The sequence below is a fragment of the Rhinopithecus bieti genome, unplaced genomic scaffold, assembly GCF_001698545.2.
Source record: "Rhinopithecus bieti isolate Rb0 unplaced genomic scaffold, ASM169854v2 scaffold_5889, whole genome shotgun sequence".
In the NCBI taxonomy this organism is placed as follows: Eukaryota; Metazoa; Chordata; class Mammalia; order Primates; family Cercopithecidae; genus Rhinopithecus; species Rhinopithecus bieti.
The window spans coordinates 3,254,583-3,274,322 of NW_016805277.1; the positions used below are offsets into that span (position 1 = coordinate 3,254,583).

Consider the following 19,740-nt stretch of genomic DNA (forward strand, 5'->3'; position numbering starts at 1 on the left):
CCAAAAAAAAAAAAACAAAAAAGTTTTGCAGTAGTTGTAACCCAGCTGTTCCATCAGCCCAGAAAATTAAGACATGTACATAGTTCCTTATCTGTAGCTTTTCTAGTCATCTTTTCTTGATTTGTTTTGCTAACCTTTGTTTTAAGCCTCATTCCCTCTTACTATGTCCTTACACAGTTGAGAGGGAAGTTATGGAGAGTGGAGTGCCAGAGAGTGGGTGTGAGAGGGGTGGGAAATGAATTGTTGAGGACCAGTGCCAACATGCATTTCTGCCTCCTCCCTCCTGGGCCCTTGTCCTGACTGCAGTGCACTTCTGCATCCTATCTGAGATTGTGAAAATGGCCAAGGGTGTGATCCTGGCTGAGAGGAGCTGGTTCATTGAGGGCAGGGCCACAGGGTGAGTCTGCACTGGAAGGGAGTTGATAGCCTCTTGCTCTTCTGTCCTCAGCTCTTGGAGCAGTCGGAGTGGCAGCCAACAAACGTGGATGGGAAGGGGTACCTACTCAATGAACCTGGAGTCCAGCCCACCTCTGTCTATGGAGACTTTAGCTGTAAGGAGGAGCCAGAAATTGACAGCCCAGGGGGTAAGAAGGCCCTGGATCCATATGGCTTCTTAGAGGAGGGAGAATTACATAGGAATGGAGAAAGCTTGGGGGCAGGGCCAGGGAGCAGTGCGGTAAAGCATCTGGGGTACTGACACATTGTGAATTAGCTACTGCTGCCATGCCTTAAGGTTTGCCTGAAGCTGAGTGGATGTTTGCTGCTGTGCTGTGAAGAGCGGAGGCCATGTCTGTGGTCTTCAAGGGTAGGCGGAAGCACACGTTATACCACCGTCCCCCACCCTCATACAACCTTCTTCATATCTTCTAGGTGATATTGGGCTGAGTCTACAGCGTGTCTTCACAGATCTGAAGAACATGGATGCCACCTGGCTGGACAGCCTGCTGACCCCAGTCCGGTTGCCCTCCATCCAGGCCATTCCCTGTGCACCGTAGCAGGGCCCCTAGGCCCTTCCTACTCCTCTAGGCAAGCAGGACCTGGCATCCTGGTGGATATGGTGCAGAGAAGCTGGACTTCTGTGGGCCCCTCAACAGCCAAGTGTGATCCCACTGCCAAGTGGCGATGGGGCCTCCCTCCTTGGGTCATGGGCCTCTCAGGGCCTGGCAGGCCAGTTGTCTGGGTTTTTCTTGTGGGGTAAAGCTGGTCCTGCCTCCTGGGAACGTGAGGTTCTGAGACTGGTGTGTCAGGTCAGAGACTTGGACTGGAGTCCGTGTCTGGCTTTTTCCTCTGAGCCCAGCTGCCTGGAGAGGGTCTCGCTGTCACTGGCTGACCCCTAGGGGAACAGACTAGTGACCCCAGAAAAGCATAACGCCAATCCCAGGGCTGGCTCTGCACTAACAGACAATTGCACTAAATGAATCTCGTTCCCAAAGAACCACCCCCTTTTCAGCTGAGCCCTGAGGACTGTTCCAAAGCCAGTGAAATGTGAAGGAAAGTGGGGTCCTTCGGGGAGATGCTCCCTCAGCCTCAGAGGAGCTCTACCCTGCTCCCTGCTTTGGCTGAGGGGCTTGGGAAAAAAACTTGGCACTTTTTCTTGTGGATCTTGCCACATTTCTGATCAGAGGTGTACACTAACGTTTTCCCCGAGCACTTGGCCTTTGCATTTATTTATACAGTGCCTTGCTCGGCGCCCACCACCCCCTCAAGCCCCAGCAGCTCTCAACAGGCCCAGGGAGGGAAATGTGAGCGCCTTGGTATGACTTAAAATTGGAAATGTCATCTAACTATTAAGTCGTGTGAACACATAAGAACATGTGTAAATATGTACATTTGTCTTTTATAAAAGTAAATTGTTTATAAGGGGTGTGGCCTTTTAGAGAGAAATTTTACTTGCAGATGATTTTACTTTTTATGGAAACACTGATGGACTCATTATTGGCATCTCACCTGAACTTGACTTTGGGGGGAACAGGGACATGCATCTATTATAAAATCCTTTCTGCCAGGCGTGGTGGCTTACCCCTGTAATCCCAACACTTTGGGAGGCCGAGATGGGTGGATCACATGAGGTCAGGAGTTTGAGACCAGCCTGGGCAACATGGTGAAACTCCAGTTCTACTAAAAATGCAAAAGTTAGCTGGGCATGGTTGTGGGCGCCTGTTATCCCAGCTACTCAGGAGGCTGAGGCAAGAGAATCGCTTGAAACTGGGAGGTGGAGTTTGCAGTAAGCCGAGACCATGCCATTGCACTTCAGCCTGGGCAACAACAACAAAAATAAATAAATCCTTTCATTTGGCCGGGTGCGGTGGCTCATGCCTGTAATCCCAGCACTTTGGGAGGCCGAGGTGGGCAGATCACCTGAGGTCAGGAGTTTGAGACCAGCCTGGCCAACATGGTGAAACCCCATCTCTACTAAAAATAGAAAAATTAGCTGGGCCTGGTGCTAGACACCTGTAATCCCAGCTACTCGGGAGGCTGAAGCACAAGAATCACTTGAACCTGGAGGCGGAGGTTGCAGTGAGCCGAGACTTTGCCACTCTACTCCAACCTGGGTGACAAGAGCCAGACTTTGTCTCAAAAAAAAAAAAAAAAAAAAAAATTCCTTTTATGTTCACATAGACGATGGCAGAAGGAGGGGACATTTCTGTCACAGGAACGTGCTCATATAAACATAGTTACCTGTCCTTGACTATCACCATGGCTGTCAGTTGATTCTGGGCTCCTGGGGCCCAAGGAGTGTTAGGTTTTGAGGAATGTGCCATAGGTGATGTGTCCTGCTAACACACAGATGCTGCTCCAAAAAGTTAGTTGATATGACATAGTCACAGACAATCAGAACAGTCAGCAGCCCAAGAAAGGTCCCCATAGCTGCTGTGATGGGTAGCACTTGCCATCCAGTTTCTAGAGTGATGAAATGCTCTCTCTGTACCGTTCAATACAGTAGGCACTGGCACTAGCCACATGTGCCAACTAAGCACTTGAAATGTGACCAGTGCAATGAGGAATTGAACTTTTAATTACATTTAATAAACTGCATGTAAATAGTCACATGTGGTCAGTGGTTACCATATTGAACAGTGCAGGTAGATACTGGACTGGGGGCAGATCTGAGGGAGAGGGGTTTGAGTAGCGGGAGGACACTGGGGATAGGGGCTTGGGGCTATTTACCTGCCATTTCTAGTAGTTTGCTATTTCAGCAGCCAACAATAACTATTGGTGCTGAATACCAGCCCTGCAGTGTAGCACAAGACACGTCCATGCACACATGCATTAGGAAAACTGGCCTTACATGAAGCAGGATTCTGCCTGGGCTGATGCACACAACCTCTATGGAGGGCAAACAGTGTTTCTGAAGACCATAGTTTGGGAACTCCTGACATATGACAATGACCCCTTCAGGTAAGCCCAAGTTACAGGAATGTCTGAGGGTGGAAGGTCTGGATATGTGCTTTTCCTGTCTCCCTCTTCAGTGTCTGGCTGTGGGGCATAAACACTACCCAGCAGTAGGTAGGCTGGCCAAGAGAAGCCAGCTTGTACCATCAGCATCGTCTAGGGAATGGAATCATGGCAGTAATATGTTGCTTAGGAAACGAAAGCTCTATGGACACATCTTGCACATTCTCAGTCCCAGAAACCATATGGACTGTGACCCCACTCACTAGGCCCAGCCATCTGGAAGAGTATGGGCCCTTGAAAAGGGAAGACTGAGTAAGAAAATGATGAGAAAACTATAAAATGGGCAGAGGTCAGTCTGACACATTCATCCTCTGTCAAGCTCAGGAAGTATTGGTCCCTGATCTTGGAGATACTGCGTGAGTGGTGGGTGGACTCCTGCTGGGTAAATATTCTATATGTGGATGCCTGGACAGGCCCCCATCCCAGGCCCTGCTAGTCAGAAGCTTCCCTTGGGCTGAGTGTGGTGGCTCACACCTGTAATCTTGCCACTTTGGGAGGCTGAGGCAGGTGGATTGCCTGAGTTCAGGAGTTTGAAACCAGGCTGGGCAACATCGTGAAACCCTGTCTCTACTGAAAAACAACAAACTAACCAAGCGTGGTGGTGCGCACCTGTAATTCCAGCTACTAGGGAGGCTGAGGCAGGAGAATCACTTGAACCCGGGAGGTGGAGGTTGCAGTGAGCTGAGATCATGCCACTGCACTCTAGCCCGGGCAACATCGCGAGACTCTGTCTCAAAAAAAAAAAAAAAAAAAAAGGTTTCACTTGGAAGCTTCACTCCACTTGGATTTCTCAAGAATAGCTTCACCTGGGAACAGAAGGCTAGACAGGATGGCCTTTTTCAGCTCCTTCAGGGACCAGCCCTTTTTAAGATTTGGATTGAGGTGGCTGGCCACCTGTGGCTTCCATCTGGGGTCTCCTAGTGGGTGATGGCAGGTGGTGGTGTGGAGCAAGGTAGAGTGGACTGATGGGAGGAAAGGGACACCACCCAGAACAAGCAGCAGCTCTGACTTCTCTTTCTCCTGCCCTTCAATCTAATCCCTGATGGAGGGTAGGCAGTGGGTATGTGAAGTCTTGGGCGGCTGTGGAAATCTCTCAAGTTCTAAAAGCAAAGGTAATTGCTTGTAAATTACCAAAAAGAGAGAGGAATTATGTCCGTCAGCTTCCAATCTCCACAACCAAGATGAAGTCCTCAACTTCCCCATCCCCTCTGATGCCAGGAGTTCCCTCTGATACCAGGAGCAGTTGGTAGCAACTGCTCGGAATCTCCAGGGAGGGACCTCAAAACTCTCCCCAGGCCCCCATCACAACGGAGCTGGGTCCTAGGGACCAAGCCTGGAGTAGTGTGGGATAGAGCCAGACCTTTCAGGATGGAGAGCTGTCCCATCACATCCTACCAAGACCTCACCCTTTTCCTAGGAAAAGAAACAAAATAAGGTCTGACAGCTCACCTAAAGGTGATGGCAGCTGACACTACCGAGTCATTAGCCAAACAATGCCTGAAACAGAGCAGTATTAGTAAGATCTGAACCAAGTTTGTGCTTAATAATTAGGCCATTCTAAGGACCTGACAATGCTTCTGTGGGTCATTCTCAAGAGTTTCAGTATGAGCACTAATGGTGGAAGTTGTAGGTTGAGGGAGCTAGGAGGTTGTTGAAAGATCTGTTTTGTTGGGGTTGTGCTGATATCATTGTCATCAAGGACCACTTTCCACTGGGGTAAACTGACAAAGTGGTGCTCAGCCACACCAGCTAGATTTCTCATGTTGGGCCAAGTTTACAGACATTTGAGGGTATTTGTGGTTAGTCATGGGCTTCCTTGCCTTAACTCCAAAGGTGTCACTTTCATTGGGCTGGTTTATTCATTCAGCTCACTTGGCAATAGGAAGAAAGCTAGAAGCTAATATGCAAACCACCCCTTCTTGGTGAGTCAGCTTTCAACATCTCTCAGTGCACTGTGTGCAGGGTGTTGTGACCATTACAACTTCAAAGGTAAGAACTTTCTCTGATTTTTCTGGAAGTCTCCGTGGGGCCTGCCAAAGTGGGAACTGAAATCCTGGGGTAGCCCTGGGAGGTAGAGTTTTTTTCTCTAGCAGTGATGCCTCCTGGTTGTTGGGGCTGGGAAACAGCCAGGTTGTCATTCTCTGGGACCACTTGGTCTTTCACACTGTGCACAGATCCAAAAATCTGCCCTTATATGTGGAGGGGAAAGGGGGTACAGATGTCCTCCAGGCAGTCCTGTTGGAGCACCCAGGGCTAATACAGTGACCCTACAGAAAGCTTTCGTCTCTATCAGATGTAATGCTATTCCTTAACTTGGGCACGACTAATCCTCCAATTCAGCAGAACTCAGCACTAACCTTTCCCCAGTTCTGCCAGCTGTCACAGAGGAAGGAGGCCTGGGGTGGGAGAAGGGGGAACTGGTGCCCTCCTTTTCCAGGGGTGAAAGTACTTGGCAGGTTGGAGCTTGGCTTTATCATCTGGAGCTCCCTTGTGGGGCCAAGTCTAAGTCAGCAGAAGGGTATAGCTGCTGGCCACATAGTTTTCCTAGCTCCAGCAGCTCTCAAGAGACCCATTTATGCTGGTTTTCTCGGGGTGAGGAGTTATAGAAGCCCACGTCTGCTGGCTCAGTGGTAAGACACAGGCCTGCAGAGTCTGTGCTGAGTGAAACTTCAGCTGGGGAGATACTGGAGGCTATGGAGCAAGGACATGGGGACTGAATGAAAGAGGGGAGGCAGACGTCCAGCCCACCATTCCTCACCCAAGGAGATGATCCCACAAGCTCACAAATGAGCAGAACTGGAAAAGACCTCAAAGTCTGGCTGGATAATGGCAACACAGGTCTTGAGTGCTCACTTTGTGCTGGGTGCTGTGCCAAGCACCCCGTGTGCACCATGGCACTGGCACCCCACCACGGCCCTTGTTCACAGACCAGGAAACCAACTCTCACCACCTAATCAGTATGGAACCTTGGTTCCAACTCACATCTGTCTGTGCCCAGAATCCAGGTTGGTTCCATATCAGGCTGCCTGAGAGAAGAACACGGAGGCCTACATAAGAAGCTGGGGAGAACTAGTAAGGGGCAGGGCCCGAGCGCCTTATGCCAAGCAAGCACTTGTGGATGCTGAGGGAAGGCAGCAAAAGCTGCAGCTGCTGTGCTGTCCTGCCTTCAGCTCTCCTCCCTTCCCCCAGCACACACAGCTTCCGACACCCCTGGCAACATGGCTCTGCTGCTACAGGCCCCAGGGCCCCAACAGGGTAGGGTTTGGCTTGGTCCTCAAGGGAAGCCATGCCCCACCTATGCCCTGGAGGCCACCTGCAGTTTTGAAGGGTGGGGCCCCCAGGGGCCGGGACACAGACAGGCTTGTAACTTGGCCTCAGTGCAGGGGGCAGCTCAGCCACAGCAGGCCTGTTTGGAGCAAACAGGGGACTCTGGCCTGCTAGGCCTTATCTCAGCTCCCAGGATCAAATTGGACTTTTCAGCCATGTTTCTGTCTCAGCAAGACAACATAGTCTCCTGTTCTCCTGCTTTAAACCAGACCTGCTGTTGGGTCCTGGGGTTCCTTAGAGATCTGGACCCTGGGTGGCTGACTGTGAGACTCAGGACCACGCACAGATACATCCCCATTCCCAGCCACCAGGCTCGGGTCAGACCCTATGGCTTTGGTGGGCCTAATTCCTGGTTTCTTGATCCCTGAGAACACCTGGCACCTCTGGCAGCTGGCCAGTTGCTACCCTACATCAGGCAGGCACTGGAATTTACCTGCAGGCTTTGTTTAGGGAAGGCTCTCCCCTGCCCTCCTGTGCCAGCCCAGAGGGGCAGCCTGGGTGAGGCCTTTGCGTCCATTTCAGGCCAAATGCTGGGTCCCCTCCTGTTTCTGCCCTCCTTCTTTCCTTCAAAGCAACAATGTTGTGGGGATGTCCAGTTCTGCTACCACCTCTCCCTCACACTGTCAATCTGGAATTTGTCCAGAATTGGGGCCCAAGTAGTGAGTTCTTACACAGTGGTTAAAAAAACAAAAAACCCCACACAACTCAGCTATACCTTCGCTCAGAGAGGCCACGGGATATACCCAGGATCTCAGATCAGGAGGGAGGCCCCAGGAGAGGTGTAGCAGGGATCATGTGCTTCTCTGATTTCTTGGAGAAAGCTGACTTTGTGGAACAAGGGAGGCATATGGACATGGAGTTGGTGTTTGGGGATGTGGGAACCATTAGGCCAGAATTACAAGAAGTCCTGTCATGTTGGCCACACCAGGGCAACGGTGGACCGGTGTGGGGGCTGGGGTGGGGGCTGATGACCTGACTGTGGAGGCAGTGGAGGGCTGTTTCTGCTGGGGACCCAGGACTCCCCTCCAAGTGCTCCTGCTTGGCTTGTTGGGATATGGAGAGGAGCTGGAGTTGGGATAGGTCACAGCGAAGGCTACAGCCTGGCATTCCCATATGGGGTGGGAGTGGGGTGGGGCAGGGAGAAGGACCTGGGGTGCTTTTCAAAGACTTGGAACAGCCTGGGGAGTGTTCATCACCATTCTTCTGTCATAGGTGGCAAGTGGCCAGAGTTCTGGGCCCAGGAGACCATCTACCCCCAAGCTTGTGGGGCCTGCCTCAGGTCACTGAGGAGGACCCCATTTTTGGTCTCTCGCCATCCTAAGATGTGTGCAATGGAGCCCTGGGGCCCTCCCTTCTCTGACTGGTGACAGCCCTCACAGGCAAAGCCTCACCCTCTAGGGCCTGTCCCTTCCTGACTGCCAGTCCCCACCCCACAAGGGCTGCAGGGTACCCAATCTCGCCAACCAGACTGGAAGCTCCCCAGGGGCAAGCAGCTGATCTCTTCCATATTTTCACAGTGTTCTGCCAGGATTGGCACTTCAGAGCATCTCCTGCTGCTCAGTAGAGATGTAGTTAGCATGTCTCTATAGTAGCACTTTCTGAGTCCCTCCCCTGGGGGAACCAGGCTAGACTCTGGGGTCCAGAGGAGCAAGCAGGCTGAGAGGCAAAAAGGGCACAGAGAAATAACCAACCCTGCCCCTGCAGTAGAACCCTGGGCAGAACAGGCCATGACCAACCAGCAGCCAAGGTCAAAGGCCCCAGAACAAGGGCCAGTGTGTGTACAACATGCAGCATGACCGCTTGTCTCCTTCGGCAGGACTGGAGATAGAAGGCTGAGTCATTAACAACTTTCTTTTATTAAAAATGTACATAAGTAAAAGGAGCATGGTTTAATTGTCAAAGAGTAAGAAGTACAGACGAGCAAATAACACATATTCTTTTTTTTTTTTTAATTAATTTTTTTTTTTGAGATGGAGTCTCGCTCTGTCACCCGGGCTGGAGTGCAGTGGCCGGATCTCAGCTCACTGCAAGCTCCGCCTCCCAGGTTCACGCCATTCTCCTGGCTCAGCCTCCCGAGTAGCTGGGACTACAGGCGCCCACCACTACGGCCGGCTAATTTTTTTTTTTTTTGTATTTTTTAGTAGAGACGGGGTTTCACCGTGTTCGCCAGGATGGTCTCCATCTCCTGACCTCGTCATCCACCCGTCTCGGCCTCCCAAAGTGCTGGGATTACAGGCTTGAGCCACCGCACCCGGCCTGCAAATAACACATATTAAAGTCACCTGCAATATACCACCCAGAAGCAACCAGGGTGTTGAATTTTTAGAGACTGGGGTGTAAACACATTTTTTCACTCCCTTGTACATATATCTGGGAGCTCTACCATATGCAGACACAGACGCGGTGTCCACAGGTGATACCTCTGCTGGGAATGCTGCAAGCAGGAGTCTATCCTTTCCTGGTACTGGCTCGGGACCCTTCCTCAGTGCCCAGGTCTCTCTAGGATCCAGGAGTCAAAAGGCCCAGCTGTGCAGGCTGCAGAGGTGATCTAGAATAGATTAGGAGGTGCGAAAGGACTTGGAGATAGGCTGACCAACTGTTCCAGTTTGCTTAGGACCAAGGAGTTTCCCAGGATTTGGGACTTTCAGTGCTAAAACTGGGAAAGTCCCAGGCAAACCAGGGCCAGTTGGTCACCCTCCCTGAGGGCCAAAGACTTTGTCCAGCCCCTCCTGCCCTGTGCTCGCCATCATGCCCTCCTGCTGGGGTTCTGGATCCCCCATGTCCACACCAAGCAGCTCAGGGACAGAGGCATGGCTGGGGCCTTGCCTCCCGAGAAGGTGGGACTACGGGGTTCCAGCCTGAGGCCTAGGGAGGGACAGGGGAAAGGGAATAAATGAAGACAGACAGTCTGTTATCACCCAAGAAAAGGGCCAGGTGAACTATGGCTGTTAAGGGCAGCTAGGGACATACAGGTGGAAGGGTCTAATACTTGGCTGGCCACCCCTCCAGCCCTGGAGCTCAGTGTGTGGTCCCCAGAGGCCCCAGACCCTAAGAAGTGCAGGGTGTCTGGATTGAAAGGCCTCAGCTCCCTGGGCTCCCACAGCCCTGGTGCCTCAGGCCTTACCTTCCCCCTCCTCCATCTCCACACCCCTTGGCACTTCCTGCCCAGCTCCTCTCTACCTAAGACTGGGAGCAGAGGATGAAGGAAGAGGAATCCTGGACAGAACGAGCTGAAAGAGGAGTAGGCAGGTGGGAGGGGACCTGGGCAGAAAGGAGCTCTCTGATAGTGGCAGGAACATCCTGGCTGTGGTCTAGCCCAGCCCGCTGTCTATGCCTGATGATGCCTGAGGATGCCTGAGGATGGGGGGCCCTTGGAAAACTCAGAAGAGAGGCTGGGTGTGGAAGGCAGAATATTGGTCCACAGTGGAATAAAGAGGTCCACGTTCTAATGCATGAGCCTATGAATACGTTGCTACATGGCAAAGAGGAATTAAAACTGCAGATGGAATTAAGGTTGCTAACCAGCTCACTTGCAAATACAGAGACTACCCTGGATTATTGGTGTGGGCCCAGTGTAATCACAAGGGTTCTTAAATGAAGAAGAAGGAGGCAGAAGGGTCAGAACCAGAGAGATCACATTGTGAAAGACCTGACCAGCCAGCGCTGGCTTTGAAAGTGGAGGAAGGGGCTGCAGGTCAAGGAATGCAGGCAGCCTCTAAAAGCTGAAAAGGGAAAGGAAGAAAAGGGATTCTCCACTAGAGCCCCCAGGAAGAAATGCAGCTCTGTTGACACCTTGAGTTTAGCCCAGTGAGACCTGTTTTGGACTTCTGACTACAGAACTATAAGAAAAGAAATGGGCCAGGTTCAGTGGCTCACACCTGTAATCCTAGCACTTTGGGAGGCTGAGGCAGGCAGATTGCTTGAGCCCAGGAGTTTGAGACCAGCCAGGGCAACATAGTGAGACCCTGTCTCTATAAAATATACAAAAAATTAGCCAGGTGTGGTAGCACATGCCTTTAGTCCCAGCTACTTGGGAGGCTGAGGTGGGAGGATGGCCTAAGTCCAGGAGGGAGAGGTTGCAGTGAGTTAAGATTGCATCACTGCACTCCAGCCTGAGTGACAGAGCAAGACTCTGTATCAAAAAAAAAAAAAAAAAAAAAAAGAAGAAGAAAAAAGAAAACAATTGCGTTGTTTCAAGCCCCTGTTTATGATAGTTTGTTAGAGCAGCAATAGGAAACGGATCCACTGGGAAACGATTTGGGGGATGCAGCTACCCAAAATCCCTGCACATGGATTAGACTCATTCTTGGAAGGCTCTACAGCCTCTCTGTGAAAGACTCCATTCCCTCTGGGAGAAGCTCAGACTCTAGAGCCCTGGGCAGGGAATGGGTCTCCATGGCATGGAGGGGGTCAAGAAGGATGCCCCCCAGGAGAGTGCCTCTGCTAGACCTCTCTACAGGAAGCAGCTGCCTCTTTGAGCCCCCTCCCCAAACCTCAGTGAGCTGAGGTCAGTCCACCTAGGACAACTAGTCAGAGGCCACAGGGCTTGGCTTAAGACTCCCAGGAAGGAGTTGCATGGCCCCTCCATACATCCATAATACTCATAACACTTTCAGTCCTTGGCCTTACTAAGGGGATACTAAGGGGACTCAGTTTAGCTCTGGAAGAGCTAGGACTACCAGAAAAAAAAGTTTAGAGGAAAAAAAAAACTTACTGGATGCCAGCTAGATCTGCATAAAGTCCCTGCTCTGCCACTTACTAGCTATGTGGCCTCAAATAAGCCACTAGACCTTTTGTAGCCTCAGTTTCTTCATCTGTAAAATGGGTACAACATCATTTGTCTTATCTGCCTCACAGGATGTGTGAGTCTCAGGTGAGACAACACACGAGAAAATATTGTGCTGCACAGCTTGAGATGCAAACAGTAATGATCACAACCCCACATGCCTTTTGATAGGGTGAATGATCACAGCATCCTGTGTTAGGAAGGAAGGGGTAAGCGCAGACGCTTCAAAACTCTGTCTCACCCATAGGCAGAAGGGTGTAGCCTGGCCAGGGGAGAAAAGGACCCAGCCACTGCCACCACCCTGCAGCTCACACCGGATGTGTGACAGAGCCACCGTGCAGCCCCACAGGATGTCCTCCAACCACTGCAGACTGTGGGGCTTTGCTTTTTTTTTTTTTTTAAAAAAAAAAAAAAAGGTTTTCTAGGGTTTCTTCCACATTAAAAACAATCCCTCCTTCTCATAAAGCACAATTTTACAGGGGAAAAGGGGGACATGAAACTATATACAACACAATTCAAATCTAATTAATATATAATTTTTTATGGAACACAGATGGGTGAATACATCACAATACTAAAGGTGATTACCTTTGGATAGTGGGATTACAGGTGATATAATATAAAAAATATTTTTTATATTTCTATAGTTTAAAAATGTTCCATGATGACCTATAATTATTTTTACTTATTTATTTTTTGAGACAAAATCTCACTCTGTTGACCAGGCTGGAGTGCAGTGGTGCAATCTCGGCTTACTGTAGTCTCAACCTCACAGGCTCAAGTGATCCTCCCACTTCAGCCTCCCAAGAAGCTGGGACTACAGGTGTGTACCACCATGCCCAGCTAATTTTTTGTAGACACAGGATTTTGCCATGTTGTCCATGCTGGTCTCAAACTCCTGAGCTCAGGTAATCCTCCTTCCTCGGCCTCCCAAAGTAGGGATTATAGGTGTGAGTCACCTTGACTGGCCTATAATTACTTTTATAATCAGAAAAAAATTATAAATAAATATAAAAAGTGCCAGGAACTTTCTTTTGTGGAGCCACAAACTGGGCTCAAGGAATAATTTGAGCTGGGCTCTGCAGGGGTGGGAGTCTTGGCCTGGGCCCTGGCCTTGCTGTGTGACCCTGGAGACTCACTACTTTCCCTCCCTGGCTTTTGTTTGCCTGGTAAGACAAGATGCTGCATAAGATGCTCCCTAGGGTCCTTTGCAGCTTAATAAGTAAAGTATTTGCCTTGGTCTCATCCATCCCAGCTCTGTGCCCAGCTTCAAACAGCTCCTCTGTGGCTGGAGAAAAGGGCAAGCGCCTTACTCATGCCTTGAGGATGCTGACCACTTCCCTCACCAGCCTCACTCCTTCCAGACCTGCCCTGGGAGTCCCTGCCTCCTGGCCTTCACCTGCATCATAGTCTGCACTTCTCAGAGCCCTGCCCTTCCTTGAAGAACAAATTGTGTCAGCCTGCTGGCCTGCAGTGACCCCTGCTTACGTCATATATAACAATAGCTACAACTTATTGACATTAACTTCAGGTCACATAGCAAAAGTGCTCTCATTTAAATCTTAGGCCACCAGAGGATCCATAGACTAAAATGTTAACAGCATCTCCTGGAGTTGTGGAGTGTGGTGACCCTATTTGATCCTCTTATGCCACTGAGAGATATATTATTAACCCAATTTCACTGATAAGATAACTTGAGGCTCAGAGAGGTCAAGTAACTCGCCCATGGTCACACAGTGGGTTCATGGCAGAGTTGGGAGGTGATCCCTAGCCAGTTCCAAGTCCAGGATTTTCTCACTCCCACAATGGTGACTCCCTTAGTGACTCTCACATTCTAGTCTCTGAGTGCAGGAAGGGTGTGTTCTGAGTTGAACACACAGAGAGCACTCAATGATGTCTGGTGGTGAAGATGTTAATCATGAGTTCCATCAAGGTTTATCATTCAATCAACAAGTCTTCCTAGTGTGTCTGGGAGCTCTGGGGGCCAGGGACAGGTCTACTGTAGTTCAGCGTTACATTCTGGCACCTGGTGATTTCTGGCACATAGCCCATGCTCATTAAATGACATGAATGATTGCCCATTCAAATAAGAAAACAATAAATAAATAATACTAGCTAACAGGTATGGAGTGCCTACAAGCCAGTCACCTTAGGGAGTTTCCAGGACAGTTGAGGAGAAACATAACACTATTGACAAGGGCTACAACGTAGGGTTTTACACCAAAACAGTGTCTATGTAAATAGTGTCTATCAAAGAGAGAAAAATGATGGGCAGACACCCTGATCCTTCCCACAGTGCTGGAGGCCATGCCAGCCACTGTCCCCATTACAATTTGCATATAGTGACTGCCGAAGCACACAAACCTGAATTTTCCGTCTGCATCCATGGTTCTGCCTGTTCAGATCACATCTGGATACTACTGTTGCCTCTCCAGGCTGGATAACCAGTCTGCTGAGGGCCAGAAGATGGTGAGATGGAAACTAGTCATGTTTAGCTTGGAGAAGAGAAAGGAAGACCATCTTTAACACCTGATAGGTTGCTCTTCCCAAGAGGGGCCAGTGGGCAACAGCCGTGGTCAACAGTTCCAGGCACCCCTGAGGAAGCCTGCTCCAGCTGTCAGGGCTGTCTGGCAAGGGACCAGTCCCTCCTCTGGAGAAGTGGTGAGCCCAGTGGGCTGCCTGTCCAGCAGGATCCTATAGAGACCTTACTCTCTACAGTGCACGTGCCACACGCTTGCTCACTTGACAAACACTTATTATAACAACTGTCACCCTGGGCCCATTCCAGGTGAGCGACATAAGGATGAATAAAACAAGGCCTGTACCAGTAGAGAACGTCAGTCCCCTAGGGGAGAAAGTCAGGAAAGCCTCATCCTGAGCCTTGGACCCCTTACTGTGCATCCTGTAGGCTCCTGTCTCAGCCTCTGCTGAAGGCTATTTTCTTCCTTATATTCTGCAGGGACCAGGCATATGGCAGGTAATCAACAAATGCAGGCATCCCTGAAGAGGGGATCCTGAGATAAAAGCCCCAGCTGAATCAGTGCTATACAGGGGCCAAGTGGGGCTGGGTCCCAGGCAGGGTCATTTGCAGGGGTCCCTCTGCCCCTTCAAGTCCTGCCAGACAGGTCTTGGCCATGGTTTCTTCCTGCCCTGTTCCCCTAACCACAGTTGATCTTCCCTGGCTGTTATGAAATGTCAAAGAATGTCCTGCAATCCTAAATTCCATAATGATCTTTATCTTCTGTTCCCTCTGAGGCTCCTCAATCTGCAGTAACAGCTGTGGTTCAGCAAGCAGTGTGGCACTCTGGAGTGCTGTTCTGAAACAGGGCCGGCGTGGGGCAGAGCTCATCTGCTGCCCTGTCTGTTCACTGTGCTGTTCAGGGCTAGAGAAGATTCATGTGCGTGTACACTTTTTAAAAATTGTGAAACAATAATTATGCAGAAAAATACACAGAACATATGTTCAGTTTAACAAATAATCATAAAGCAAATCTCTATAAAGCCACTGCTCCTCTGCAGTGACCCTGCTTCCCCCTAAGTCGTGCATAATAATAACTACAACTTACTGACCATGAACTTCAGGTCACCCAGCAAAAGTGTTCTCGCTTAATCTTTGGCCACCAGAGGCTGCGTAGACTAAAATGTGAACAGCTTCCCCTGCAGTTGTGGAGTGTGGTGACCCTATTGGATCTTCTCATGCCACTGAGGGATATACTGTTTTCTGTAGAGATGTCCAGCAGAGGCACTGTCCTGGGGGCCATCCTTCTTGATCACCCCCATGCCATGGAGGCCCGTTCCCTGCCCAGGGCTCTAGAGTCTGAGCTTCTCCAAGAGGGAATGGAGTCTTTCGCAGAGGGGCTGTGGAGCCTTGTAAGGCTGAATCTAACCAAGAGCAGGGATTTTGGGTGGCTGCATATCCCAGATGGTTTCCCAGTGGATCAGCTTCCTGTTGCTGCTCTAATAAATTAACATAAACTTAGGGGCTTAAAACAACACAAATTTCTTTTCTTATAGTTCCGTAGGTCAGAAGTCTAAAACAGGTCTCACTGGGCTAAACTGAAGGTGTCAGCAGGGCTGCATTCCTTCCTGGGGGCTCTAGTACAGAATCTCCTTTCTTCCCCTTTCGAGGTTTTAGAAGCTGCCTACATTCCTTGGCCTGCGGCCCCTTCCTCCACCTTCAAAGCTAGCACTGGCTGGCCAGGTCTTTCATATATTGCAATCTCTCTGCTTCTGCTTCTCACCCTTCTGCCTCTCTCTTCTCCATTTAAGAATGCTTGCGATTACATTGGGCCCACCCACCCCAGTTTCTACCCAATAATCCAGGGTAATCTCCCAAAGTTAAAGAGGTAAAACAATACTAGCATCCCCAAAGCACCTCCATGTTATCTACTAATCACAACCCCAACCCTCCCTTGTGCATGAGTAAATAGACATTTGTAATACTTCTGTGCTTTTTGTAGTTTGACCTCTTCTGCATGTATCCTTAACAATACAGTTCAGTTTTGCCAGCTGTTAGATTTTTGCTAAAAGGAATTATACTATATGCATTCTTTTGTAGGTTTTATTCATTGATGAGTCATTTGTTATTACAGTATTATTATCCAATATGACAATATTACAGTTATTGCAAGTCGCTGAAGTTCATTTCACCCAGGAACACTGCACAATTTATTTGTACTCTCCACTGTTGATCGTCATTTGGACATTTTCTGGTGCTATGTGGATATTCTGGTGCACATGGATAAGAGTGTGGGGTTAGAGAAGATTCTGATGAGTGGGACTCTTGGGTTATAGAGTATATATATGGTTTCATCTTTTAAACATTTTTATATTATTCATTTTTTTAAAGACTAGTTGTTGGGCACGGTGGCTCACGCCTGTAATCCCAGCACTTTGGGAGGCCGAAGCAGGCGGATCACGAGGTCAGGAGATTGAGACCATCCTGGCTAACATGGTAAAACCCCATCTCTACTAAAAAAAAAAATACAAAAAATTAGCCAGGCGTGGTGGCGGGTGCCTGTAGTACCAGTTACTCAGGAGGCTGAGGCAGGAGAATGGCGTGAACCTGGGAGGTGGAGGTTGCAGTGAGCCCAGACCTCGCCACTGCACTCCAGCCTGGGTGACAGAGCAAGACTCTGTCTCAAAAAAAAAAAAAAAAAAGACTAGTCAAGTACAGTAGTGACAAGGGGGAAAAGAGTAGAACAAGGAGTTCGATCTGTAACTGATTGTGAAGTCAATTGACATAATTCACTACCTTCCAATCAGCCGTGTTTTCATCTTTACCAGATCACTTATATGCTTTTTTTTCTTCACTTATATACTTTTTAATCCTGAAAGCGTTTCTCAGGGAAACAGTGGTATCACACCCAGTTGTCTGGGTAGAAGAAATGGGGTATATCTGCCCTTACAGTGTGACCTTCCCATTTCTGTCTTGAGAACCCTGTCCCCTCCATCCCAGATAGCCCTGTGCCCTCTGGAACCCACAGCCTGGGCCCTCAGTAGCCTCCCTACCTTGCAGTTGGGTGGGGGTGGGAGGAGGTCAAGAAAGAGGAAGTGAAAACCAAATACAAGGACTACAGAGAAGTCCGGTCCACAAACCTCAATGTTTCAGCAGCACATGCTGTGAGAAAACAACGTGCAAGTTGTTTGTGGAGCATACCTTGAGGGTGCCAAGGCCACTGGTGCAAAGGTGTGCTTCTGGACATAAGTCACTCCACACAATGCTCACCCCAACCCTGTGAGGTACGGTACTGTCATCCCCATGTCACAGAATGAAGCCACTGAGCTGCACGGACATTGAGTATCTGGCAATACAGTGCAACAGTTAATAGCATGGGACCTAGGCCTGTTTAAATTGGGTTTAAATTCTGACTTCCCCACTTATTAGTGGTTCAGTCACCTGAGCCATTACTGACTTCCTTTGGCGTCAGTTTCTGCACCTGTAAAATGGGGCTAATTGGCTAACCGGGTTGTTGAGAGAGGTAAAAGACGTAATGTGTAGAAGGAGCTTAGTCAAGTGCCAAGCACAAGGGAGAACCCAGTGGAACTAAAATGAGCAGAGCTCTGAAATGAAGACCATTATAGAGTCCAAGGTTGACAGGATGGAATCAGGAGTTGTCCTGGCAAGCTGGGACCAGGCCACCAAGCCGAAGGTGCTGGTTTGGTGCTGTGTGAGAATGGAACACTGGCCAGGTGGACTCTGAAATGTGAGCACCCGGGCAGTTCTCCCACCGACCTTGTCCACCTTTGTCCAGAGCTCTCTACCTATCTGTGGCTGCTTCCAAGGGTGGTGATTTCCGACAGAGGCAGCTGCACATGCAGACGTTTCAGCTCAGCATCAGTGCTGGCCTTCAGGAGGCCGCACTGGCAGGCGGCAGCAGTGGCAGCCAATGGGCAGCAAAGCTTGTTGCTAAGGTCACTGTGAGCCTTATTTGGCGACATGGGGCTGACCCTGCATTCACCTCTGAGAACCCTGGGAAACGCCAACCACAGATGTGAAATATGAACATCTCAAAACCACAACTGCATTTCCTTTGAGAAAAGATTCGGCTCTCCTCCTCTCCAGCCTGCCTCCCTCCGCTGGATGCCTTTTGTACAGGGACTCACTACTGCAAGAGGCAAGAGCCTAGGCTACAAGAAGAGTCTGCTACAAACTAGTCCTGGGCAGGCCTGGACAGGGAGAGGGCAGGGGCTGCCACGCAGGCGGCCCTAGGACCTAGCAAGGACCTCCAAGGCTTCCGTTCACACCCAGCAGCTGCTAACCCCTGCCCAGGCCTCCCCCAACACAGTCCCGGAGGGCCTGTTCCTGGCCCCACTTCCTGCAGCCTTGGGAAGCCGGCTAGCGTGAGGAAGGTGCGTGGCACTCATGGAGGAAGTGGGCCTGCACTGGGGCTCTCACCATCTGCACCAGCCACATCGCTTCGGTGCAGCCTGGAGCTCAAACGGTTGGTGGTTTCAGTTTTTCACCTCCCTTTGGTACATCTTCCAGCTTAACATTAAATAAGTAAAACTGTTGCTCCACCCCAGACAAATGTGGGAGGGAAGTTGTGTCTTCAATATTTCCCAAATAACACTCACTGCTCCCTCCCATTCATACAGCACCTTCGGGTCTGGGAGCTGTGTTCACATCTGACATCTCATTAGATCCTCGTAACTCTGGCAAAGGTAATGACTGAGCTCACACCATGTGTCAGGGACATGAATGAATTTACAGAATTCACTGTAATTGTTCCCATTGTACAGAACAGAAAATGAGACAAAGAGAAATTCAGTCATTGGCTCAAGGTCATCACAGAACTGGAATTTTCTCCCAGATGGCTAAGTTCCAAAGTCTGCCCTATTCTCTTCTGCTACATTGCCTCCGTGGTACATACACAAGAACGAGTTCCATTTACCGATGAGAAAGTGAGGCTGAGGTGAAAGGGTGGTGTGGGGCCTGAGGTCAGGGTTGATTCTTCAGTCCACATCTCCTCCCAGAGGATGGTCCACCAAGGTCCTTCATCTGCTCTCCCCCTTTAAAAAACACTGTTGGCCGGGCACGGTTGCTCACACCTGTAATTCCAGCACTTTGGGAGGCTGAGGCAGGTGGATCACCTGAGGTCAGGAGTTTGAGACCAGCCTGACCAACATGGAGAGACCCCGTCTCTACTAAAAACACAAAAATTAGCTGGGTGTGGTAGTGCATGCCTGCAATCCCAGCTACTTGGGAGGGTGAGGCAGGAGAATCGCTTGAACCCGGGAGGCAGAGGTTGTGATGAGCCGAGATCGCACCATTGCACTCCAGCCTGGGCAACAAGTGTGAAACTCCGTCTCAAAAAACAAACAAACAAGCAAACAAAAACACTGTCATGCCCCCACCGCCAGCTTGTCTCCTCGTGATTTCCAGGCTAAAAGTAGCCTTTCTTTTTAAGTGTGGCCCACGGAGCTCAGTGCCCTGCCTATCTGGAAGAGGCCGTGAAGCCCATCTATGTAGGTAAGGGGGGCAAAGCCAGAGCTAGGGAGAGTGTGCCACAAGGGACACCGCCTCCTATCACCTCCCCATTGCCTGCACACACTGGGGACAGTCAAATCATTCCTCAGGATAGGAGGAAGGAGCTATGGGGGTAGGAGCTATGGGTGGAAGAGCTGGGGCATCTGTCCACAGAATCCTCCCCTGAGTTGCTTGGGGGGGC

At 50.0% G+C, this 19,740-nt stretch overlaps 2 protein-coding genes across 4 annotated transcripts in view; one reads left to right on the plus strand and one right to left on the minus strand.

Annotated features, from left to right (window-relative positions):
• IRF1 (interferon regulatory factor 1) overlaps positions 1-1,884 on the plus strand; it is an 8,410-nt gene extending 6,526 nt beyond the window's left edge. The window contains exons 9-10 of the mRNA XM_017872027.1: positions 449-584; positions 871-1,884. Coding sequence (XP_017727516.1) covers positions 449-584; positions 871-995 — 261 coding nt within the window. The 3' untranslated portion in view covers positions 996-1,884. The remainder of the gene's footprint in view (positions 1-448; positions 585-870) is intronic.
• Positions 1,885-8,971: 7,087 nt separating this feature from the next.
• LOC108529590 (uncharacterized) overlaps positions 8,972-19,740 on the minus strand; it is a 67,882-nt gene continuing 57,113 nt past the window's right edge. For all 3 annotated transcript variants that reach the window (XR_001885582.1, XR_001885581.1, XR_001885583.1), the window contains one exon: positions 8,972-9,331. The gene's annotated coding sequence lies outside the window, so the exon portion shown is untranslated. The remainder of the gene's footprint in view (positions 9,332-19,740) is intronic.